Source organism: Schistocerca americana, chromosome 3 (assembly GCF_021461395.2).
Source record: "Schistocerca americana isolate TAMUIC-IGC-003095 chromosome 3, iqSchAmer2.1, whole genome shotgun sequence".
Taxonomy (NCBI): domain Eukaryota; kingdom Metazoa; phylum Arthropoda; class Insecta; order Orthoptera; family Acrididae; genus Schistocerca; species Schistocerca americana.
Window position 1 is genome coordinate 382,407,529 of NC_060121.1, and position 26,689 is coordinate 382,434,217.

General features: G+C 42.7%; 1 protein-coding gene and 1 pseudogene across 1 annotated transcript in view; both read right to left on the reverse strand.

Moving 5' to 3' along the window:
- Nucleotides 1-8,477, reverse strand: part of LOC124606739 (chromatin modification-related protein eaf-1) — a 124,055-nt gene extending 115,578 nt beyond the window's left edge. Inside the window, exon 1 of the mRNA XM_047138771.1 lies at nt 8,333-8,477. Coding sequence (XP_046994727.1) covers nt 8,333-8,428 — 96 coding nt within the window. The 5' untranslated portion in view covers nt 8,429-8,477. The remainder of the gene's footprint in view (nt 1-8,332) is intronic.
- LOC124608138 lies at nt 2,755-2,872 on the reverse strand (annotated as a pseudogene).
- Nucleotides 8,478-26,689: the final 18,212 nt, after the last annotated feature.

Here is a 26,689-nt window from a genome sequence, read left to right on the forward strand (position 1 = left end):
ACAAACGCTTGAAGACAGACTTCAATAAACCCACGAAAGCCTACTTACAAAGTTGCATCTAGAATTATATTTTACACAGCTACCGTGGGAACTGTGGAGACATGATTGTGCTAATTATATCACTCCCAGAGTCATTTAATCAATCATTCTATCAGCGTTCCATGCGCAGTTCTAACGGGACGAAACCCGAGCAGGAAACACAGTGGTAAATACCCACGGCCATGCACTTCTCATTGATTTAGAGGATATGAGTGCATATGTAGATGTCACAACAGACACTAACAAAGTGAAGACCTGATGGAGGTAGCGGAACCTCCACGAGACAGGCCTTAGCGTATTATGATGCACGCGTCTGGATCAAGAGATACAGGCAGTTCCTTCTGTAACGAGAGAAACTTTCGCCATGACTCTTATCTAGCGTCTGACTCGTATGTGTACTGGAAATTAATTTTTTTGTTAGTTGTCCACTTTTTAAAATGTAATTGACTTTCGTAATACAGTTTTAATGAAAATTTTCTTATTGCAACAAAGGGATCTCAACAACGGAAGTGTTTAAGGCTGGCGATTCTCTAGGAGACAATACCAGTAAAAAATGAGTCCTGAATACAGGTGTCATTTATTTACGCTATCACAATACCTACATTTTTGTGGCTGTACAAATGTGCAGTAATAAATAGTCGTGCTTCCGAACCAAATTTCTTCCATGTCTTTCCTTTTTATTTAGGCCTACCAGCTTGTTGAATCCGACCTTCGCTACGTAGAGAAAATATTCAGAGTAATCTTAGAAAAGTTAGACAAGCTTCTTCCCAGTCTTAATCCATGCCACCCATGGACAACACGTATGTCAACTTGTTTGAACATCAAAATAATCTGTATATCAGGACGATAGAAAAGTGGTTTAGTAAACTTTTAAATAGTGTTAATCGGCTTCTATCTGCTCCATTCCTACCTTCAACTTAACTCAGATATTTTTTGCTACGTTACAGCCACTTCCACATCATAACACAAAGACTAGATTATATTAGTGAGCAAATAAATACGAAATATAAAAGTTTCATCTGTTTAGAAATTATACCGGAATAACTACCGGATATATAAACGTTTTTTTCCGAATCGATATTGACACTTTTAGCATCGTGCTAAGATTCGAAGAAATTTTACGTTCCCTCGTTTATTTACTTTTACTAATAATCTGGCATCTGAGGTATCAGTTCACTGCCCTATCTTTTCCCGCCCGACAGACCGAATGGCGCAGCGATAAAGGCACTGGACTCGCTCGCGGGAGGCATGGGATTCGAGTCCAAGTGGCGCGTCCTTACTTTTCCTTCACTGACTTTTTCTTACTGTCAACAAATCACATCCGGAATTCAGGGGCGATTCGTTTAGTAAGTCCTCGGATGATTCTTATCCCCGGCTTCCCTAACTAAACTTGCTCTCTGTCTCTAATGATTTTTCTGCCCACATGCCGCTCCTTCACTCGCCGGCCTCCTATGCAGACACGCACTTTCCAGTTGTATACGTACAAGGTATGGACGCACAAACAACATAGGTCTACCTTAAAAAACCATAAAACCGAAAATTTAAGTGTCAACGTGAATAGTATTCCACGAAACAAGAAATACTTTTAACTGTTGCATGATGAAACTTTCTCAAAAGGAAGTGAGTTGTTACAAATTTTTTTCGAAATCGGAGAATCATTTTGTAGCGCCACGTCTCGTAATTTTGAAGTCAGCTATAATCATATCAAATTAGTGACAAATTCGCTGAAATATTTGCCCGCAATTTTAGCATTCATTCGGAACAAATTATAGTTATTTTGCTTTCGAGAAATGTAGAATGCAGGAGGAAATCGTTTCGGAAATCGACAGTTTGAAAACTGACTTGGCTGTAATACTATACATTATTACAACTGTAAATCTTGTGTGAGTGCTGTAAGCGTTGTCGTGATCCGCAGGATAATCAGTTTGTCGTCTGCGGTCTCACAGAGGGACTGCCTATGAGTGATACTAATACGTCAGAGTGTGATTAATGGCCATAACTGCACTCAGAGACTGAATGTGACATTTGGAAATTACCTTCCTGCTGTAGGATTGGCTTTCCATTCGTTCACGGAATTCAAGGCGATTTCGAGATGGACGTCGATTCCAGTGCCAAGCAACGGTCCCCGGTGAAGAAAACGGGTTTCAAGTTCAGAGACTGAGTGGAGAGTACGCACACTGAACTGTCAGCACTTTCATTTCAGCTTAGGTTCTATCACCAGTCGTCTCTGAAATGTCAGGCAGGAGTCTTTCTGTCAGAAAGGTAGATCCCACACTTGACGCAAGGTTCTGCATTTGTAATTGTCAAGAGATATTTAACGTCTATGGTTTCAGTAGAGTCTTCAGGATCGGAGCAGGAAACGGACATGGCTGCATCTGTCTGATCCAGGGGTGAAGCGGCAGTCATGCGTCAGAGTCTTTACTGCCAATGTTCATTCAACAAAAGTGTGAGGAAATAAACCGTGTCCTTTCCTCCTTGGGAAAGAGAGAACAGCAACTGCAGAGTGGTGTACAGCACTCCGTCTTCAGACCACAAGTGGCCCATCGGGACCATCCGACCGCCGTGTCATCCTCAGGTGAGGAAGCGGATAGGAGGGGCGTGAGGTCAGCACACCACTCTCCCGGTCGTTATGATGGTTTTCTTTGACCGGAGCCGCTACTATTCGGTCGAGTAGCTCCTCAATTGGCATCACGAGACTGAGTGCACCCCGAAAAATGGCAACAGCGCACGGCGGCCTGGATGGTCACCCATCCAAGTGCTGGGCACGGCCGACAGCGCTTAACTTCGGTGATCTCACGGGAACCGGTGTATCCACTGCGGCAAGGCCGTTGCCCCAGAGTGGTATACAGTACACAAATATTCCTTCCCGAGCTTTCCGAGAGAATCGAAAAGAAGCGGCCAAAGATGGGTCTGGGTGCACCTTTGAACAGACACGTGTGAGCTCTCCTGCTAGTGGGAGAAGTTTCCGCTTCCAGACACATTCATTGACCTTATAATCAAGATCTGAGTCTATATCTCTCTGTACCTAAATGCGTAACAGACCTTCCGTGGGCGCCATATTGGTAGCTCCCAAAAGGTGCTGTGTCCTACCAAGGGTTCCTGAACGGCATCCTGAAGTGGAATCTTCACGAAGTTGTTTCACAGGATGCAACGATGCATGCAGCTGCAAAGACAGTACTTTGAACGATTCTATGTCTAGTTTACGTAAATGTGGCAACATCAATTACATTCTCAAATTTGCCAAGTGACCCTTGTACAAAGCTGTACAATGCTATACGACGCTCGAAACAAAATAAAGCTGTACTCTATAACAGACTTCATTGTAATGGCCTAACAGCAAACGTGAGAGTTACAGTACATGATATTAAAACGAATCACTGTTTAACATTATACCATTCCGTGCTGTTCAGTATTGTTGCAGTACTGAGCATGACTAATGGCAACACCCTAAAACTTAGGCTAAAATGTAATAGCATTTACGTGCAGCACACTGTAAGTCGAAAAAAAATTATCTATTCCCAGATGTTACAGCAGATCAAAAGTCCCCATCTTCAATTACTGATAACAAACATTTATTACAGCGCAGACGAAGTAAATGGTGATACCGGCCAGGAGAAAGAGCTCAGAGAAAAATGCGTTTAATACAAAAGTTGGTGGTCCACAGACGGTCATGTAGCAGCCTAAGTGAGAACAGTTCATTATTTGATTGAAGCACCAAAAAGTATTTCACTTCTTAAACGAACATTTACATTAAGCGAGAAGGGCTGCTCAAACCGATTACGTAGTAATACGATTTCCGATATGAATAGAAAAACGATTGTGGTTCATAAAAAGGCAAATTTGTTCGTTTCAGACTTCGGTACCAATCAAGCTAACGAACTGAACAAGAACGGGGTTTGAGATCCCGCTGAAAAACTTCGTGTTCATTTCCAGTGGGCTTTCTCAGGCTCTTCAAGTTAATTCCGTTTCTTCAATAAAACACTGAGAATTGACCTCCTCAGCACGATCTAACTGGGCAATTTCTGCGACATCCGTGGTCTCTATTTCGACTGACTTGTTAAAAGTCCTGTTCTCCAACTCTCCCATTACCTCTGCAGCTGACTATCTGGACATAGTTCATACTTAGCAGACATAAGGTGCAAATGTTGCAGTTTATAGTTCCAATCTTAATTGTTAGAAATGTCGCCGTCTTGTAATATTCAAGGCGGCCGGATAGTTACAACAGCTCGGTTAATTGTCTTATGATGGCTCTCCGGCATCCGTAGAGGTCTTAAGATGACCTTCTGATGGCCGGGCACGGTTTGGCCTCGCGGCTGCGTGTGACAGCTAGCGGGAACATTACAGGTGTTTATCTGACTTTAAACGTAAAGATGAGTCCACTTGCCCGGACGCCAAGGTGAGTGGCTTAGTATCGAGTTTTCTGTTGTCGGAACCAGCGGTGGAGGCTATTCTCTGTTCAGCATTCCACTACTATCTCTGGCAGTACGCAAACACTGCGTCTGTCATTCGCAGAAAAATATCCGTCTTCCCACAGAATCAAACGAGACGACCGAGCAAGACGATTCGTCGGAGCTCTCTGGCGAGTAAATTTCTTGAAATGGTGGACAGTCAGGCAGAATATTTCAGCTAAAAACAGCCTACAAAATTAGCTCGTCATTTCTGAGCTGGAGATATCAGTTCATTACATTGCTAGATTTCCTCGATCTGCATGTTCCACATACTGGTGCCTCTACAGTATCACAGCCACGTACAGGACGATACAACGTTGTCTTCAATAAAGAATCTTAAAAGCTTCTCACCATTCGAGAAACGCAGTGACTTTCGCCTTCCTCACTGAACCATTAGCAGCTATGGGAACAACGATTATACCTACAATAATGGATACAATTGCAGAACCGTTACAGAGCGAGAGGTTTTGAAACCGCTGGACTGGTGTGTATTTAAAAAGCCTAATAACATTTATTGTTTACTCACCACTCTGTATTCAGATGCAGATAACAGGAATAGGAAATGATAGGCGTGAAAATATAATGGCACAACATCTACATCTACATTTATATATATATATACTCATAAGCCAATGTACGCTGCATGGCGGACAGTAAGTCGTATCATTGTTATCGATTTACTTTCGTATTCCATTCGTGTATTGACGGAGGCGAAAATGACTTTTTGCCTCAGTTCGCGCCCTAATCTCTGTCACATTCTGATGGTCCTTACGCTAGATGCACGATGGGGGCAGCGTAATGATCACAACGTCTTCTTCCAATATAGGTTCTCTAAATTTACCTAGCAGGTGATAATTTTCTTATTAATAAAATTGTTGACAACCTACTTCATGCTTTCACTCCGTACTCTGACATACAATATAAGTGGTATTAACATGAATGTCCCTTTATGCAATGTAATGAATTTCGAAGGGACAATAATGGATCATTTAAAAATGGCTGCAAAACCGAAATTTTAATAATGTATCCAGAAGGAAATAAAACAACATTTAAGTGGAGAATGCATCATCATGTAAACAGCTACCAACAAGAATTCTGCGAGAATACGTCATTTTTCTTCCAAGGATCACCATTTAAGTTCCCGAGCATTTATGTTACATTTTCATATGGACTATACCCATCAGTTCTAACCTTAGTACCGCGTTTCTGAAGTCGGTCGATGTCTGTTTTCATACCTACTTGATAACGACTTCAAACACTGGAACAATCCTAGAGAATCGGTCGCAATATAGTCTTGTGAGCCACTTCCTGTAAGGATGTATTGCATACTTCGAGAACCCTTCCACTAAGTCTGCCACCTGAACGATTTTCTCTATACTGATTTTACGTGACTGTCTCATATTTAATTTCTTAGTAATACCACTAAAAACATATAAGATTTGAAATTTTCGAAATGTTAACCTCTAGCGTTGTAATGAGATATTATCGGGTTATTTCTCTTTGTTGTAGACATTATGTTACATGTGTAGCCATTTACATTCTTAGAAATTTTTAAGGAAGTAGTCATAAACTACAGGAAGTGAAAGGTTACTTGTAACTTGCTGTGAAACCCGATTGCAGTTATAAGAGTGAAGGACACAAAATGGAGGCAAAAGTTGAGACGGGAGTAAGGCTGCGTTGTGGCATTTTTACAATGTAATTCAATACGTACACTGACAAAGCACCAAAGAAAACGAACTAGAAAATTGGGAAAGGAACTGAAGCTCAGACAAATGAAATAAAAACTTTGAGGCTTTCACTGTAGTTCTGCCAGAGACAAGAAAGGACTTGGAGCCGGCCGTTGTGACCGAGCGGTTCTAGGCGCTTCAGTCTGGAACCGCGTGACGGCTGTGGTCGCAGGTTCGAATCCTACCTCGGGCATGGATGTGTGTGATGTCCTTATGTTAGTTAGATTTAAGTATTTCTAAGTTCTAGGGGACCGATGACCTCAGATGTTAAGTCCCATAGTGCTCAGAGCCATTTTGAACCATTTGAATGGACTTGAAACAGCAGTTGAAAGGATTGGACAACGTCAAGAAAAGAGGTTATAAGATGACCAGCAACAAAAGGAAAATAAGAGCAATGGAACATAATCGATGAAATCAGGTTTTACTGCTTAAGATAGATTAGGAAAAGAGACAGTAAAATAGTAGTAAAGTTTCCCTATTCGGACAGCAAAACACCTGACGATGGCCGTAGCGGAATGCAGACTAGCAGTGTCAAGAAAAGCATTTCTGAAAAAGCGAAATACTTTTTCACATCGAATAAACATTTGAATGTTAGGAATCCTGTTTTGAAGGTGGAGTGTGACCTTGCACGGAAGTGAAACATGGACAATAAGCTGTTAAGACAAAAATATAATAGAAGCTCTTGAAATCTAGTCGTACAGAAAAATATTGGAGATTAGATTGGTAGAGTGAATAACTAATGAGGATGAACTGAATCGAAGGGGAAAAAAGAAATTTATGACACATTTTGACTAAATGAAGGGATTAGTTAATATATCAGCTCTTGAGGCGAGGAATCATCAATTTAGTAATTGAGGAAATTGTGGAGGGTAAAAATTGTTGGGCGAGACCAAAGATGCATACAGTAAGGAGATCCAAATGGATGTGATTTGCAGCAGTTATTCAGGAATGAGGAGGTCTGCACAGAATAGACTAACGTGGAGAGTTGCTTGAAGCCATTACTTGAACTAAGACCACAATAACAACAACAAGCAACAACGACAACGACATCAAAATCCACATTTAGAGAGAGTTTTTATTGATAACATCAAGTCGAAATTTTTTCCAAGTCTTTCTGCAATCTTTGACAAGGATAGAAGCTGAAGTAAGAATCTAAATATTCATCTTTTGGATCTGCTGCTCTTGTCTTTCTTTCCGTGTTTGGAGTTACATTATGGAATACAGATTCCGCCTTTTAGCAAAACCACTGTTTCTTCTTTTTACCCAAACATGTTTCGGCATCTCTGTGCCATCATCAGTGGGTTTTGTTTATTGAAATCGCGATTTTACATTATATGGTTCTGCAGTACTATCTGTATGGTGTCCTGCACTGATAAATTGTCATGTTTGGTTGCGACTGACCCTTTTTCTTTTGCGTTCTGAAGGGACTGCACAGACATGTTAATGTACATTTTTATAAACGCCATGGCACTTCACATATCGCGGTGAGGACAACAGGTTTATAAGAGAGAAACTACACAAAGTACGTTAATATATGGGTGCAGTGCCCTCAGAATGCAAAAGAAGAAGGATCAGTCACAACAAAACATGACAAGCTATAAGTGCAGGACACCATACATATGATCCTGCAAAACCATACAATGTAAAACAAAATCCACTGATGATGGCACAGAGGTGCAGAAACATGTTTGGGTAAAAAGAAAAAAAAACAACAATGTGTTCAGTGTTTTCGCTCAAAGGCGGAACCTATATCCAACAATAAATTAAAATTTGTTAGCCACAATTCCAGGGCGATGTAGTGGATAACATATGTGCCTAGGAAGCAGGAAACCCAGATTCAAATCCCATCTTCGGCACAAATTTTAATTAATTACTTCAGGTCCTGTCCTTACAGAAGATAACGTTGAAGCTCAATATACCTCCAGGAAAATGTAATCCCATCAGATCAAAGATCCTTCTGCAGTTGTTTGCGATCGTCCAACGAAGATATTTTTCTGTATAGAACAGCATCGTTAGTGAACAATGCTATACTGCTGCTGATTCTGTCTTGGTTTATCGGTACGTACAGTGGGATTAGGGACGTTATAAGAGAAGAGCGAGTGACGGTCGGCTGCTTACCGGGGGCGGCTCGCAGCTGAAGGCGGACTCGGAGGGCGCGTAGTCCTTGACGGCGACGGTGGCGAGCGAGTCCTGCTGCTGGTGTTCCTTCTCCATGTCCGGCGCGGCGCTGAGTGAGCGGCGGGCTCGCGGCCGCGCGGCTAAACCCGCCGCCCCCCGCCACCGCCGCCGACACACCGCGGGGAAAGTCGGCGAAACGCAAGGTCAGCGCCGGCAGTGCTGGGAGCCGGCAGCCGGCGGCCACGGCTCTGCAGCCGGTGCATCGCTGCATGGGAACGCTGCAGCCGTCAGGCTACACATTGTCCTGCTTTCCGATTTGTACGCAAACTGTGAGCAATAAGCCGGAGCGGGATTCAGAACGCCTCATATCGCTCGACAGAGGAAAGGTCACAAGACCTGATCCGGTAGCCTTTAGATCAGTGGTCGTCAAACTACACTGCACAAAACAATTAGGGGATCAGGTGAGATATCATACAAAATAGACACATTGTAACGTATTTTATTCAGATATCGGTAACAATTTTAATTTGTGTGTGATACAGTACGATATTTTGCTGTCTCAACTCTTTACTTGAGGTTTACATGGCGTTTACGTAGAGCAAGGCACCATGGGGCTACCATAGTAGTGAAACAGTCATTCTCGTTGCTCTCTAATATGGCGTGTGATCACCTCGGACGGCCAGTACAGTTGCACACCAGTGTGGCATGAACAGTATGAGATTATCAACCAGCTCTTGAGGGATATTTGGCCATTCTTCCATGAGTGCAATATCCAGCTCTGCAACCGTTGTGGTATGTGCTGGTGTGGCTGCAATGTGTCTGCCAATTGCATCCCAAAAATGCTCAATCGGGTTTACAAAGATGAACAAGCTGGCCACGCCATTCGTTCAATTTCCTCAGCTTCAAGCATGTTGTCCACCGGTGCAGCTCTGTGGGAACGAGAGTTATCGTCCACCAGAAAGAACCCATCTCCTATGGCACCTGCATAGGGCACAACAAAAGATCGAAGGATCTAGTCTCTATACCTCTGAGCAGTCAAAGCGCCATTCTGAAAGGCATAGAGGTCCGTACGTCCACCAATACTGACTCTTGCCCACACCATTCGTCCACCACCATGATACTGTGATGTTTCCTGCACACAAGCAGGATTGTTCCGAGTTCCACGTTCTCTCCGGATGAGGAACGACGATTGTCCGACTGAACACAAAAACTTGACTCATCTGTGAACAGTACCCGGCGCCATGAGTTACGACTCCAATCCTGATGTTTCTTCGTCCAGTTTCTGCGGACTAAACGGTGTCGTGGTTTTAATGGGACATACATCATAGGCCTCTTTGCGTAGATACCACGTTCCCGAAGGCGATTTCGGACTGTATGTGTTGATATTAGGCGTCCTGTAGCTCCCCGGAGGATGCGTTGCAACTGAGTTGTATTCAGCCTCCTGTCTCGACGGCCTGTTAACCTGGGATCGGTCATCTCTTGCTGATGTTACCCGTCAGCGACCTTGGCCTTGACTTCTTTCAACGGTTCCTGCTGTCTGAAGTCGCGCCCAGATCCTGGAAATTAATCTCTGGGACACTCCAATAGCTGCAGCTCTGTGTCAGTCCTGCTTCCAACCGCCCTATGGCTCTCCACGCCATACTTCCGGTAAGTCACGTTGTTGTTGCATTGCACTACCAGCTCACTACAATATCTGACCCCAATTGCTTATGTAATACGTTTGGTAGAGTAAACACAAGTCAACACCAACCCCCTATGCAGCAACTTTCCGTTATTACCACTACGTCGGTAACCATAATGTTGTTTCCATTCTGTAGAACCGACAGAAAGACGTCGAACCATTTTAGTTCGTACTGCCGATGGCAATACTTCAGAACCCAGAAATCTCGCCTGATCCACTAATTGTTTTGAGTAGTGCATTTTGCTATAGAGACAACATTGACATTGTGCAGGTCGATACCTCGAGCCGCATGGGAAGGGCGAAAGGGGGGGAGTATAAAGTGGCCACTCAAAGAGCAATTCAGTTTCCGCCAAATCATGGTTATTGATAGAACCGTACCACTTACACATTTTAATGTACATATTATAAGGTAACACATCAAATATTTTCAAGTGAAAAAAAAGGTGACCAATTTTCCGTACCTAAACGGGTACTTTGGCACCAGTGCCATCTCCACGCTTTGTTTTTCTGATTTCCAGACACATTTTCTAGTACAGTGGTTCCAACCTGGGAGTAATTACCCCCTGAGAAATAAAATGAAAGTTTCTGAGGAGTAAAAACAAAACAAGATTTTGTTTTATTGACGAAACTAAATTATTTTCAAAAGATCATTACAATTATCACAAAAAAATGGCTCTGAGCACTATGGGACTCAACTGCTGAGGTCATTAGTCCCCTAGAACTTAGAACTAGTTAAACCTAACTAACCTAAGGACATCACAAACATCCATGCCCGAGGCGGGATTCGAACCTGCGACCGTAGCGGTCTTGCGGTTCCAGACAATTATCACATATTTGTAACACTCTAATACTGCTCATGTAAGTTATCAATAATTACTTTTTCTCAGTTAGTAGCATTAATGCGTTGGAAGTTATAGGTTCCTCGCATAGTCCATCCACTACACACGTGTGAAACATTTGCGATGCACCACGAATTCCTTCGTCATTCATTCTAAAACACACACATACAGACAAACTTATTGTCAGTCATCTTTCATCATTTTAAAAATAAAAGTATTCCAACAAAAGTCTTTCATTCTACAATTTAGTTAGGTGCTAAATTTGGTGATAATGTGGGGGAGCGGGGGCCGAAGGGGGGGGGGGGGGGGAAGGGGAGGCAACAGATGGCAGGGGGCGAGGGACAGGGGGGGGGGGGGGGTACTAGCTAATATCTGACTGCACTCATGGGTAGTGAGTGGTCTATGAAAGCTTGGGAACCACTGCCCTAGTATGTGAAAGACTACCACTCGGCTGTAGCAAACCGTTGTCAACCGGACTTCTGTATTAGGCCAAATATAACAAAAAAGAGATGGTTTTAAATCATATAACTTACGTAACTCAAAATTGTCGCGAAGGGCCCAGCTTATTCCCAAGAATTAGCAGCTTTCACTTAGTTAATACTCGGCACAAATCCAATCTGCTTTTGGGTCGCACTTCCTTAACTGTTGTGCAGAAAGGTGTGCAGCATACTGCTGCACCATTTTCAATAAGCTACCCTAAGAATTGAAAAATCTTAGCAGTAATCCACGCGTTTTCAAATCGAAGCTGAAGAGTATCCTCACGGGTCACTCCATAATTCTGTTGAGGAGTTCCTCGAAAAGTTAAGCCGATTCTTATGTTATATTATTGACTGCGTTTACTTAAACTTATGGCTTGACTTTTTGTGGGTTCATAAATATTTTATTTTGTCTGTTATTGCTTATATCTTGTAATTGTATGTACTGACACGTTCCATGACCTTGGAGATTTGCTCCTCAATTTGGTTCAAAATGGTTCGAATGGCTCTGAGCACTATGGGACTTAACTTCTGAGGTCATCAGTCCCATAGAACTTAGAACTACTTAAACCTAACTAACCTAAGGACATCACACACATCCATGCCCGAGGCAGGATTCGAACCTGCGACCGTAGCGGTCGCGCGGTTCCAGACTGTAGCGCATAGAACCGCTCGGCCACCCCGGCCGGCTCCTCAATTTGGTCCTACGGAGCTAGACGTGTAAATAAGATTTTAAAAAATGGTTCAAATGGCTCTGAGCACTATGGGACTTAACATCTGAGGTCATCAGTCCCCTAGACTTAAAACAACTTAAACCTAACTAATCTAAGTACATCACACACATCCCGAGGTAGGATTCGAACCAACGACCGAAGAGGTCGCGCGGTTCCAGACTGAAGCGCCTAGAACAGCACGGCTACACTGGCCGGCTAAAAAAAAAAATTGAAATCAGTTTCATCTGTTTATTATGTGTGCTTTTGGAAGTAACTAACTTTTATTGGGGTGAACACTTCGGCCTCTTTTCGTTACGAGTAGTGTGGCCATGTTTCCCGATGGCACACCATACTGGCGTTAGTGATCCACAGAAGAAACTATCAAAGGGAAATAAATAAATAACAAGGAACTACACTTGTAGGCCAAAAGACGTTGTTTAAATATTGATACTGTAAAAATTATAACTGACCATACAAGCGACATATCAAGAATAATATAAATTACTTTTCTTACATCAAAGAACTCAAAAACAATAAGGCTTTTACTGAAAGATAGCGCAAGAAGGCTCCTCTGTCAATCTCACTGACAACAATGGCGATATATTACAACTAGTCTGACCTCTTCTCGTCAAGCAACAGCACTGCTCGGGTCAAAAAATATGCAATGGCCACTTTTCCCGTCCGGACCACTTTATCAAATCTTCCACTACCGATCTTACCATTAATTGGTAACCTACATAGATATTATCTTATAACAGTAACTTCATTATGTGACGTGATCACAAATGTATACAAAATGTTTTGAATGTCCTTTTTCTTTTACTCATTTCACTGTATTACGACCATCTTAATTTGATTTCATATTACCTGCTACAGACGTGTACCACATTTGAAGACGAGCTACTCTATAACGCACATTCGCGAATAGATGTTACTTCCATTTGAAATTTATACCATAGCAGCTGTTCGGTGGTAATTGCGCGCGCTGGTCAGTCATTGGAGCACAAACAATAAGTTATTTGATATAAGATGAAGAGAGTGACAGTCAAAACGCCGCGGAATTTGAACGCGGTGATCCTCGTGAAAGCCCGAGTACGCCCCGGGAAAGCCTAAAGTCACAAATTCAGTATTCCCTTTTCACTTCTATTAACCCCACAGTAAACGCGCTTCATACCACTCTGGCCTTGACGCAAGCGGCATATTTTACTTAGCTCACAGCCGAATTCGCCAACATCAATTAAAATTAAGCACATCTTAAAATATTGCTTTTTCTGTAAGTATTTTTGTTCGTTACTGGGAAAGAAAAATACACTCTTAAGAATCTCATAGATTTAGTTGACGTTTCTGGGTTCTTCTGCCACTTGCTAGTAGCATATTATTATAAAATACGGCTGAGAACCACGAGCCGCACTAACACTTGATTCGCGCTGCATGCTGCCCGCCGCAGTTAAGTGACCTCCGCTTTAGATTGTGTTCTGAATGTGCGGAGGATATGGTCCTACCTTTAGGATCAGTTTATCGTAGATCGCTGGAACAACGGAGCGTAACTGATAAAAGTTGCAAGCGTTGCGACATACACTACCTGATCAAAAATAACCGGATACCTCTTTGTACTGGGGAATTGACCACTATATCTCATGAGAAGCGGATCCGCCAGTATAAAAAGGCAGGGAGTATAGTATTGTCAGTGAGAAGTAGCTACACCACCAAACATAGACGCGTACCTGAACGATACCTTCAGGAAAATAATTGTCTGCCTGAGACCTAAGGGGACCATTTATATTCACAGCCAGCCTGGCTAGCCGAGCGCTCTAACGCGCTGCTTCACGAGCGTATTAATGTCGAGGTGTGGTGTGTCAGCCAGCCTGTGGACGGTTTTTCAGGCGGTTTTCCATGTACCTCGGCGAATGCGGGTTGGTTCCCCTTATTCTGCCTCAGTTACACTGTGTCGGCGATTGCTGCGCAGACACCATCTCCACGTATGCGTACACCATAATTACTCTACCACGCAAACATTTGGTGTTACACTCGTCTGGTATGAGACGTTCCCGGGTGGGTCCACTGGAGGTGAATCGCACAGTAACCCTGGGTTAGTTGTGGGGCGGTGGTGCTGTGTGTGGACTGCTGTGGCCTGTTGTGGAGTTGTGAACTACTGAGGGCAAAGGCGGGACGAAGCCTCTCCGTCGTTTCTAGGTCCCCGGTTTAATACAGTGCAATACAATACAATTTATATTCATTATCGGGCATTGCCCCACCACATTTCAGATCATTCCTGAGCTTGAAAGAAGGGAAGAAATAGATGAATGAGCAGCGTCACTCCTTACACAAACATCAACCCACGCCCAAAAGGCTTAAATCTACACGACGTTTCATATACTCAGTGCAGCCCACTGAAAGTTCCATAAAATTGTTATGGCAAGAAGAATATCTAGCAACTCTATCACAGAGGAAGCTCTACCCGAGGACTGTTACCCAGTCTGTCGACCTGGAAACCATTCAGCCAACTTCATATGGGCACGGAGCGACCAAAACAGCTTATGAAAGCTGGGGCTACACAGGCACTGACAAGAGTGGGGTTGGTGAACCACAAAGAATGGAACACTTTCTAAAATGCCAGCTAGTGAATGCACCCAGAGAGTGTAACACAAGAGGACTTCCTGAATTATACCGAGACATCTGCTGCTTACAGCGAATTTTGGATGAGCGAAATGTGATACAGCTATCTTATGTTTTTGATTATGAAATTCTCTATTTGCCTAGTACATTGTAAGAGGTCCATGACTAAGGAATCTATTGCCAGCGCACTGGAGCAGATGTAATTTCGATGGCTTGCTCACGCGCTGCCTGCGATATGCAAGCTGTAAGAGAATCTCAGACCAGAGAGCAGTGTTGGCTGCAGTAAGAACAGTGTCAGTAGGAGTGAGTAATAGCTAGCAGTCTGCTGTATGGAGTTGGCGGGACCGCTCGTGGGGAGCGAGAGCGGTGCCTAAGCAATGTAATATAAGGTAAAAGCAGCCGCGCGCAAATGTAGTTAGTTACAACGAAATATGTACTATTGTCCCATGTAAATGTTTCAAAAAAATCTTTTAATAATAATCCTTTTTATAAAATTAACTTTTTGACAATCATTCATCTGAATTTAAAGAATTTATTAATTTCTGCAATCCATGGTCATCTCGATTATCGTAAAGAAAAATCAGTCGTTTCCTTTTACACATGACAAATCTAGCGGCCAGCATTAAAACATTTTTTTGAAACATGTACATGGGACAGTAGTACATATTTAGTTGTAACAAACTACATATGTGCGCGGCTGCTTTTACCTTATATTACATTTCTTAGGCACCACTCTCGCTCCCCACGAGCGGTCCCGCCAACTCCATACAGCAGACTGCTAGCTATTACTCACTCCTACTGACACTGTTCTTACTGCAGCCAACACTGCTCTGGTCTGAGATTCTCTTATGCCTTACATATCGCAGGCACCGCGTGAGCAAGCCATCGAAATTACATCTGCTCGAGTATGTTAGCAATAGATTCCTTAGTCATGGACCTCTTACAAAATTTTTGTATAAACATACCAATTTTGAATTTTAAATTATGTACTTGGCTTTTTTTCAATTGCTACATGTTTTATGATGCAGTTCGTACACAAATAAGTAAGCAAGATGGGTCTGTCAGTCGCGCTCAACGACTTCCAACGTGGAACAATCACTGGATATCAGTTGAGTAAGATTTCCATCAGAGATAATTCAGTCCTTCTAAAGCTACCCATGTCGACAGTTGTCGATCTGATTGTGAAGAGAAAACGCGAAGGAATAATGACAACTAAAATCAGAGCTAAACGAAGACCAGCAGGGCTCGTGTACTGACCGACTGGGACCTCGAGTTTTGTGTAGGGTGGTTAAAAAAATTGCATGAAAGCAGCGGAAGGAATCACTCGTGAGTTCCAATGTGCTACCCGCAGAACAGCTAGCGCAATGGCTGTGAGTGTAGAATTCAAAACAATGAGGTGCAATGGTGAAGCAGTTCCTTCATTGGCTACACATTTCTCTAGTCAGTACTAGGCGACACTTGAGGTGGCGTAAACAGTGACGTCACTGGACAGTAGGTCACAGGAAACGAGTGATGTGGAGTGATAAATCATGGTGTGTTCTGTGTGGCAATCCGATGGACAATATTGCGATTGGCCAATGCTTTGAGAATGTTACCTGACATCATGTATGGTGTCAACAGTGACGTGTGGAGGAGGTGGTGTTGCAGTATAGGGGTATTTTTTGTGGTTAGGGACTCTTACACTTATTGCACTTAAGAAACGCTAAGTGCGTAAGCATATGAACATATTTTATAGCATTATGTACTGCTTACTGTTTGAGTCAGCATGACAATGCACTCTGTCATAAAACAGCATCTGCGAGGCAATGAATTGTGGACTATAACATTCCTCAACTGCACTTGCCTGCCCAGAGACTCGAATTGAAGCCAAAGGAACACCTAAGGGGTCAATTAAAATTCCACATGGCTCGAGACGGCATTAGCAAATATCAGTACCTTCTCCGGTTTTAATTCTTGGCCGGCCGGGGTGGCCGAGCGGTTCTAGGCGCTACAGTCTGGAACCGCGCGACCACTACGGTCGCAGGTTCGAATCCTGCCTTGGGCATGGATGTGTGTGATGTTCTTAGGTTAGTAAGGTTTAAGTAGTTCTAAGTTCTATGGGACTGATGACCTCAGAAGTTAAGGCTCATAGTGCTCAGAGCCATTTCAACCATTTCAATTCTTGAGGAAGAATGAGCTGCCACTCTTCCACAGATATTTAGACATACGATTGAATGTCTCTCCAGGTCTGAGCCATCATAAAGCCTAAGGGAGGACACGCGCCATATTAATGTCCACTAACAGGTGTCATACTATTGATCAGATGGTGTATGTACAAGTTTCTGGCCGCGCCCGTGGCTTGTGCTGGTCGCTATTTTAAGCCAGGGGACGAAGCTGCTATCCAGCCTGGAGATAGTGGGCTGCCCTTCCCTAAAGACGGCTAAATGTATGGTGCTCTGAGCCTACCATCACGTTTTCAGAGGTGGGAGATTTCTGGAATGACCAGTGTTTTCTAATCCTAAGCAAAGAAAATTTGAAAGTTGACAGGAAGCAGCGCCTTACGGCAAGAACTATGCGCGTTAGCAGGAAATGGGCAATTGAAGTGCCTACAGGCTGCTCTCGATGTCCACTGGGCGAAGGGCCTTAATGTTGAAATAATTTGGGGGCCGCTTTTTCATCTCACGGAATTTGGGTCAGCTGACAGATCCCGTGTGGCTAGGACGAGAGTCTTGGAACCTGTGAGGCTGAGCTAAGGTACTAAAAGACTTGTGTCTACAAAGTTGGCAGTGAATGATTGTAAGCGATCAGTACGATCGTTTTCCTGTTTTGTGCGAAAGGGAGCGATTTAATGAGCGATCATTTGCTAGGTGGACTCGGGTTCCGTATAAAGCATGGAGACACTAACAAAATGGAGGTAGTATGTGATAACGAGGTACACTTGGCGAGATCTTATAGAAGACAAAAAATTCCATTAGTTCCAGCGGAACTTGTGGTGTTTTAGCGAGTATCCTTTTCTCCTCAGCTTCAGATTTTTAGCTGGACCGCTTAGACACTCGAACATTTGCAAGAAATGGTGGTTTTCTATTAACCTTTATCATGGTTTCAGGGGCTTTAAATCCGTCTTCCTCAGAAGGACAAGAAACAAACTTAACATTAGCAAACAGTAAGTAAAGCGATCTCCACATGAAATGAGTCGGCAACGGTCACACCGTCCATAAGTAAAAGGTAAGGCCCCTAAAATCAAGGACTTGTCACATCAGTAAAACTAATCATGTAAAATACAAGACCATCTTAAGAGCTACATGTCGACTCACACACGTGGACTCACATATGAACGTACAAACGGTTGCCAATACATTTCACGTGGAGATACTTTTACTGACTGTTAACTAAAGTGAACTTTGAGTTGACATGTACCTCTTAACATGGTTTGGTATTTTATATGATTTATTTTACTGATGTGACAAGCCCTCGATTCTAGGGGCCTTAACTTTTACATTTGGACGTACAGACCGTTGTCATACATTTCATGTGAAGCTCGCTTTACTGACTGTTTGCTAATGTGAAGTTTGTTTCTTGTCCTTCTGAAGAAGACGGGTTTAAGTCCGTTGAAATCATGGTAAAGGTTAACTGAAAACCACCATTTCTTGCAACTGGCTGTATGTCTGTTTCACCTGCTATTCTGTAACCGTTGCTGATTCGCAGCCACGTTCAAAATACTTTAGATTTTTATCAGTTATTTGTTTATGGAGGAAATATCATAAAATATTAGAAGACGGTGTAGTGGCTGTTTGCAATGCTCGTTTCCCACTCCAGTAGTCGGATCTGACAGTGTTTTGAAAGTAAATGAACTGATACAGGGTACAGATTTGTGGTATGGAAAAGTGTCTATTTTAACCCTGCGTTGCAGATCAAAGCAGTACTGGCGACTGTAGTTACGATGCTAGTATATGTGTAGCAGTGCAGAGAATTAATCCTGTTGCGGGAGCAAATACTCGTATCTGGGAGAATATACGTCGCATCATTTGTCTCGCACACGCAAGGCGCTACAGAAGTTCGGGAACGACAGCATTGGTGGAACGTTTTTGTCGTTCCAGTCTACGCTGACGAATATAGAAAGTCTTACAGCACAAACACCTTGACCGAACGCTGTCAAACAGATTCCAGTATTTCCGTGTCTGTCAGGCATGCTGATCAAAATTTCAGCCTTATGTGAGCTCATTTTCAGTACAGCTGTTCCTATACATGAAGAATGGTGTGAGAACCTGATCACCGTCGCCCGTGTCTAACGCTACTGGAACTATTTTAGTGGAGATCGCAACACATAATGCCCGATGGAGGTAGAAGGCCATCTCATGGACTTTGACAGAAGTCGAATAACTGACCTGAAGGATAATGTGCTTGTAAATTGGCAGCTAGCAGCTACTGTTTTACCGAACTACAGCGATATGACTGTGAACAATACTTCCCAGGCCTGCAAACTGTATCTGAAGTTTCCACTGATTCTAATGCGTTTGATGTGCTGATCTCATTATAACCACAGGTTCTTCCTCTCGTATTTAAAAATAATCAGACAGGAAATGTGGAGTAAATGTCTCTTTTTATTGCATTGATTGGCATATAATTACCTAAAAAGGAAATTAGAAGACGCAGTCGCATTGCTTTTAGACAAATATGTATACCTATCTTCAAAAGTCTTTGTACTTCCTTTTTACTTAAAGCTTCTTTTGGTATTCCCTCTCCTGTGAACAACTTGCGGTTGACCTTGCAACAGATGAAGAAAGATGTGAATACATGATGGCTGTTGGCTGTGCCTATCGTTACTGGAATGTTTCTGGTGCAGATAGCACCACAGCGTTGACAGAGTACGTACACGTGCAGCTTATCGGCATCTTTCGGACCAGGAGAAAAGCCAAATCATTGGAATGAGAGACATGGGAACATCACACTGACAAACCGCGCAGACAGTCGGCTGCAGCGCAATCACTGCAGGACGAGTGGTGACTAGGTGTCCTCAGGAAAGCTGCGTGGCAAGAAAAGTAGTTATGGGTCCTCCCAGAGGGAGTACACTACAAGAAATTGTAGCACTGTTTGACAGTGACTGAGAGTAACTGAAATGGGAGCAGTCGCTGCAGGCAGAATGTCGCCACGAACTGTCGAGAACAGATTGCTGGAAGCCGCGTTGAGTTCTCATCTCACCATGAAACTACCGTTGATACCATACCACAAACAAAAGAGCCTTGAATGACTGGGACATTGAGTGGTATTCGGTGGTTTGGAGCGGTGAGTCTCGTTTCTACTTGTGCCGGTCAGATCAACGCCAGCCTTTCTATAGACGACCTGGTCAAAGATCAAAGCAACCAGCTAGTCTCGAGACCCAAACCTCTCCCACTGGTAGATTTAGAATGTGTGGAGCTACTGGATCTGACAGCAAGACTAATTTGGTAGTTTGTGAAGGTATGCTGGAAAGTCAGACGTGTATGGCAAAAATGGTGAGTCCCAATATTACACCCATCAGACCAGCGTACCATATGACATTTTACAGCAAGATAATGCAAGACCCCACGCTGCACTTCACACCAGAAATACCTTGATGGATGTGCTGTGTCGTCCAAACAAGACAGAGCCATGGCAAAAGCACCACAATCGCAAATATGTGAGCTGGTGCCAGTACCATAGAGGCTCGTCACTTGCGTGAGTTCCACCAGCGCCACTGGCGGCGCTGAGGATGAAGAAATTGACTTTTCCTCAACCAGTTGCCGGCCGAGTACAATCCGCCAATGACCAGACGACAACGGACAAAAGCCGACTCTGAAGATAGAAGAGCAGCTCTTGCCCACTCTGTTATACGTCATCGTTCAGGGCTGACTTAGACTGGGAACGTCGTTAGTGAACTCTTATAAGTGATCAGACAGTTGTTGTAAATTCCATTTGCTATATACTGTGAAGTGTACCTACGATTATTTGCACTTAGACATTGAGGGCCTCTTTTTTGTGTTATATTACACGCAGTGTTGCAGACTTAATAATTCAATAAGGCATAAAGATAAGTAAACCTTTATGAGTACAGGCTTTCTCGGCGAATTTCATGTAAGGAAACCTTTAAACTCATTTATGTGCGACTTTGTTACTAATTTGTTGGAGTGTTGTAGAACCTTCGTTCTCTTATCCTGTTACCCGAGCCTGGGGTATAGTTGTGTAGTAGCGATAGGGAGAAATTGCCTTAGCGGTGTACTGCACCAGACGCCGTTTCACGAACCCACAAGCTCGACCTATCGTAACAGTGGCAACTCGGCAAACACAGCAGAAACCAAGAGGCCTTCAAAAACCTGGCGACAAGGCTTTACAAAAGAATGTACTGATCCTTTACTGGTCTGCCAGGTTGGTGTAATGTCACCCATATAGCATGACTGGGATGCCATGGAAAGACATACTATCACACCAACCTCCAGCCACCAATCTTCATGAACTGAGAAAGCAAGTGTTTCAGATATGGCAAGAGAGTTATCAAAATGAGGTTTTTAGGCTGTTTTATTCCATGCCACAACGACTACTGCGGTTTATTGACGCCAATCGGGGCTACACTTCGTACTAATGTTGACGATGGAAATCTGCCCGAATGGAATGAAAGTTTAATTATTCAATTCCAGTTGCGAGGTGGACATATCTACATACTTTGGATAATATCGGACTGGTTCTTCATGGTGTCACACTTTCCATTTCCGTCAATGTGCTAGATGGACTGCGCTGAATTACAGATCTTTTATAAGGGACGTCAATTACTTGTGGAATAGTGGAACATGCTTTGCTGGCAGGAAGCCTTCGATACAGTCCCGCACCGTCGTCAAGTAAACAACAAATGTGCTTGTGGAGTATTCAAAAAGATATCAAGGGGTTTATTACATCCTAGAAAACAGAACTCAGTCCATCGTTCGTAGTGGAGTGATTTTGTTAGAAGCGAATGTGGCCTCCATTGCCCCTCAAGGTAGTGTAGCAGAGCCACTGCAGTTCGTGATATAGACAATGTGTGACAATACAATAATGACAAATTCTAAGGACTTGCAGAGGGTCTCTTGAGGAACAAATTGAAGGCAGCAATCCATGAACGGAAACGTCATCCAAAGACGAAACTATAAGGGAGAACGCCTGTAGTCCAGCCCCTCGGCAGCAAACGCAAACGTCTACGTTGACAGAACGCAAGCAGCCCAGTAAAAACGAGGGGACTCTTTCGACGCCATCTAACGTTGCGGTAAAACGCCACAGTACTCGCCTCTATTTTCGCAAATCCGAGATAGATTCCGGCCAATCGATCTATTTCAAAACAATTGCTTCAGATGAAGATTTCTTTCTAAACTAAAAAAATCTAAACTCCACCCGAACACGCGATGAAGGCCAAACGGCATCGACCAGCCGCCGTGCCACCCTCAGCCCAGGAGGCGTCACTGGATGCGGATATGGAGGGACATGTGGTCAGCACACGGCTCTCCCGGCCGCATGTCAGTTTACGAGACCGGAGCCGCTACTTCTCAATCAAGTAGCTCCTCAGTTTGCCTCACAAGGGCTGAGTGCACCCCGCTTGCCAATATCGCCCGATAGACCGGATGGTCACCCATCCAAGTGCTAGTCCAGCCCGCCAGCAGTGATCTGACGGGCATTGGTGTTACCATTGCAGCAAGGCCGTTGGATCCTGTAAACTATTACCTAAAATACCTACTCAATAAAAGTTCTTTCTACTGTAACTCGTTTGGTCACTACATTAAATTGCCTGAAATTACCCCTCCCTTTCCATTACAATCTTTTTATTTGTATTTACTCCATCTGCTTCCTTCGCGTGGTTCAGGTTTTTCGTATCTGATTCATCTTACAGAAATTACCAGAACCCCCACACCCCTGATTCTTTAAACTTTTAAAGCATTGAACTCCCCTGGGTAAAACAGCTTCAAACGTCTTATTACTTTACAAATGAGTTAACATATTAAACATTTTATGTTATTCATGTAAGCAAGAAATGGTTTGGAAAATATTTTTTTTCGAAGTCGCTAAGTGCTCTCATTATCAGACATCGAGCCATTTGCACCCTGTTTCTAACTGTAATACATGCCTCACTACGTTAAGGCTTTGACATATGATTATGTCTCTTGCTGAGTAAGTTATGACAGCATTTTAAATTTTTAAATTCGTGCAGTATTTATGTGGAATACTGGAAATAAAATTTTTGTTGCCCCTGGAAGCAATCTGCAACTGAGACCATGCACCATGAACCAGTTAGGCGTTTAGTGATATAGATGCCCAGATTTTCTGATTTGTATTGGATCTCAGAACACATCTCATTTACAGTAACACAACAGGTAATCTGAGGGGTAGTTCCTGTCAACTAAAATTGCAAACTCCTATGTGAGAACATTCCCTATCCTAACTTTGACACATTTTTGAAAAGGCCTTTAGAAGCAATTAAGTTGTTTCAGTCGCAGCATGAGGTCAAAAAACCTCAATTCTGATAACTAATTTTACTAAAAAGACAATGCTCTGATTAATGTTAATTAATTAAAACATCGATAAATCTAGCAATACTTTGCTTGGAGAAAATGCAATTTCAGTTTCTTTATCATTTCATCCAACGGAATAGTTTGATGTGTAGCGCAATAACATTCTATTTGGTTTTTATTTTGGGACTTTTCTAGTGATATTTGGTTTTGTATGTGTTTGCCCTCCTCCCTCCTCCCCCCTCCCCCCTCCCCACTGCCCCTCCCCTCCGCCAACCTGGTCGCGTCGTTTTGATGCAATGAATTATCTGTACAACTAGCAGCCATATCAGGGTAGGTTACAATTACATAAGACTTAAGTGAATTCGTCACACACGTCGTAATTCTGACGGAGAGCTTGCATGAAACCTTGGGTATGATGTCACAAACCGCTAGCATAAAAGAAACAGCCTCAGCCGAATGTGGGCAGTTGTAGCGAAAGCCTTTGGAATCGATATCGATGAGTGTAGTAAGCACGTGCCTATAAAGATACTAATGTGCATATTTATAGCACAGCATTACCTTTGTCTATCGTGAAGGTCGCAACACTTATGCAGCGAGGTGCTTCAGTGTATTTTACTTGTGTTACTATTTTTTTTTCTTGAACAGTAACAAAGTGTTGTATTGGTCAAATATGGCGCCGAATATTAAAGATAGCAGGAAGCGAAGCCGCTACCACAGGAAAGTAGTTGCCGTATTTACATCGGGTGCTTGCACGCTTGCACTAGACTCGTCACTGGTCAATAGTAGCGAAAACACAAATAAAGTTAGCAGCACAAAAAGTGACAGATAACAATAATTTATTAAAATAATGTGTACACAAATACTCATCTTCTTTCTGATGATAAGTAAAAGTTATGACACTGGTCTAATTCATTCAGAGAACATTAGATAACTAACCTAACAGCTGTTCAGTCTGGACAGTTGTCGGTAACTGAATATACTCATAGTTCAGATTCCAATAATTATAAACACTTTGACATCCGCTGCTGACTGTCCTGCGATCACTCGTTGATAGCTGAAGGGCTATAAAGGCGACAAATGCTGTTCTGTGACAGCTGTGAGAACTGGCCGAGTGAAACTGTGTTGTCCTTTTTATGTGTGAACGGCGGAAGAATTGGCATCTGCAGTGCACACTGGTGGAAAAAGTAAAGTTGAATGAAGTTACATATTAAATAAATTATTGGCTGCAGCTAAAACTTTGTAATGTAAAAAATCACTTTCAGTAACCTCAGTGTAACGTAATTCAAAATTTAGAAAAAGGCAAGCAGTTTACATTTCATTATTGAAATATTGTGGACGATGGTTCCGTACACTGACATCCACCCTCCATTTGTTCATGAAACCCTCTACAAACCCTAGAAAGTTGCTGGTACAGTTTCTTATAGTTTATTTAAAGTACATGGCGTTCAACGTCTGTGGAACTACGTTACTGTACATTAATACTTGTCCGTAGATCATGCATACGACATTTCATAAAGATGTGGAACGTGTATCTTTACACTATATTTTTTCCTTCTTTTGCAGTTACTACTTCGTATCTAAAAATTCATCTACTGAGTAGAAGGAACAGTCTGTCAGAAATTCTTTTAACTTGATTTTAAATGCTGCTTGGCTATCTGTCAGACTTTTAATGCTATTTGCTAAATGACCAAAGACTTTTTTGGCAGCTTATTTCATCCCTTTTTGGCCAAAGCCAGATTTAACCCTGAACAGCGAAGATCATCCTTTTTTCTAGTGTTGTAGCTATGCAATTTGTTATTCTTTTTAAACTGGGATGGGTTAATAGTAACATATTTCGTAAGTGAATTTATGTGTTGTGAAGTTACTGTGAATTTCCCTAACTCCTTAAGTGAATCTCTGCAATGTGATCTTGGGTGGGCTCCAGCTGTTATTTTGATTACATGTTTTTGTGCAATGAATATTATTTCTCTTAATGATGAATTACGCCAAAATATGATGTCATATGAAAGCATTCAATGAAAATATGCATAGTAGGCTAATTTATTGATTTATCACCAAAATTTGCAATAACCCTAAGAGCATAAGCAGCTGAACTCAACATATGAGGTTATCTGCAGACAACGCAGCTGTGCACAAGGAAGGAACGTCAGTGTTACAAAATTTAGAGTAATTTGTTGATAATCAACGCCTGGTTCACATATTGGCGGCTGATTAAACTCATGTAAATGTAATGCAGAGCCTATAAATGGATGGAATTATCCGACAGTCATTGGCATAAATCTCAACCTTCAGCACTTACACTGTCAGTCAGTTATCATATTGGCACCGAAACAGTGGATAGTAGCTACAAGGTCTTGATAATGAATCCGCTCCTCCAAAATTGTTTCGCTGAGGGAGCTCCAATTCGGATCCTATGTTCAGTCATGACACGTTGGTTGATTTTCCTATTTTTATTTTTGCAGATCATATTGTTGCACATAGGTACGTTTGTATGTAATAATCATTAGGCACTGGATAAAAGGATTTTGCCAACACCTAGTATTTACGCTGCCTCTTGAAACACTATAACTGGGAATAAAATTGCAAGATTTCGGTGCTGTCGATTTTTTCCATTTTTTTAGCAATCTAATTTGTAATTCTTTATAGTATATAAGATTCAGTTTTTCTGTATAGTTTCAGTTCCATCGAGATATAGATTTACCATCTTGACCAGTACTGAAGGATATGAAGATAAATTATAAACTCAAAGATATTTTCCGAATTCTACAAGACACTGACCTTATTCGAAGCTTCCAGGTCAGAGCCACCGTACGAAATTATGATTCAAGCCACTGTTCCCTCATCCGTTCACTTTCAAACAACTAGAATACGTGTGAGATTCAGAAACTGTTTCTTATCTACATCTACATTTATAATCCGCAAGCCACCGAACGGTGTGTGGCGGACGGCACTTTACGTGCCACTGTCATTGCCTCCCTTTCCTGTTCCAGTCGCATATGGTTCGCGGGAAGAACAACTGCCGGAAAGCCTCCGTGCGCGCTCGAATCGCTCTAATTTTACATTCGTGACCTCCTCGGGAGGTATAAGTAGGGGGAAGCAATACATTCGATACCTCATCCAGAAACGCACCCTCTCGAAACCTGGACAGCAAGCTACACCGCGATGCAGAGCGCCTCTCTTGCAGAGTCTGCCACTTGAGTTCGCTAAACATCTCCGTAACCCTTACCAAATAACCCTGTGACGAAACGCGCCGCTCTTCTTTGGATCTTCTCTATCTCCTCCGTCAACCCGACCTGGTACGGATCCCACACTGATGAGCAATACTCAAGTATAGGTCGAACGAGTGTCTTGTAAGCCACCTTCTTTGTTGATGGACTACACTTTCTAAGGACTCTCCCAATGAATCTCAACCTGGCACCCGCCTTACCAACAATTAATTTTATATGATCATTCCACTTCAAATCGTTCCGTACGCACACTCCCAGATATTTTACAGAAGTAACTGCTACCAGTGTTTGTTGCGCTATCATATAATCATACAATAAAGGATCCTTCTTTCTATGTATT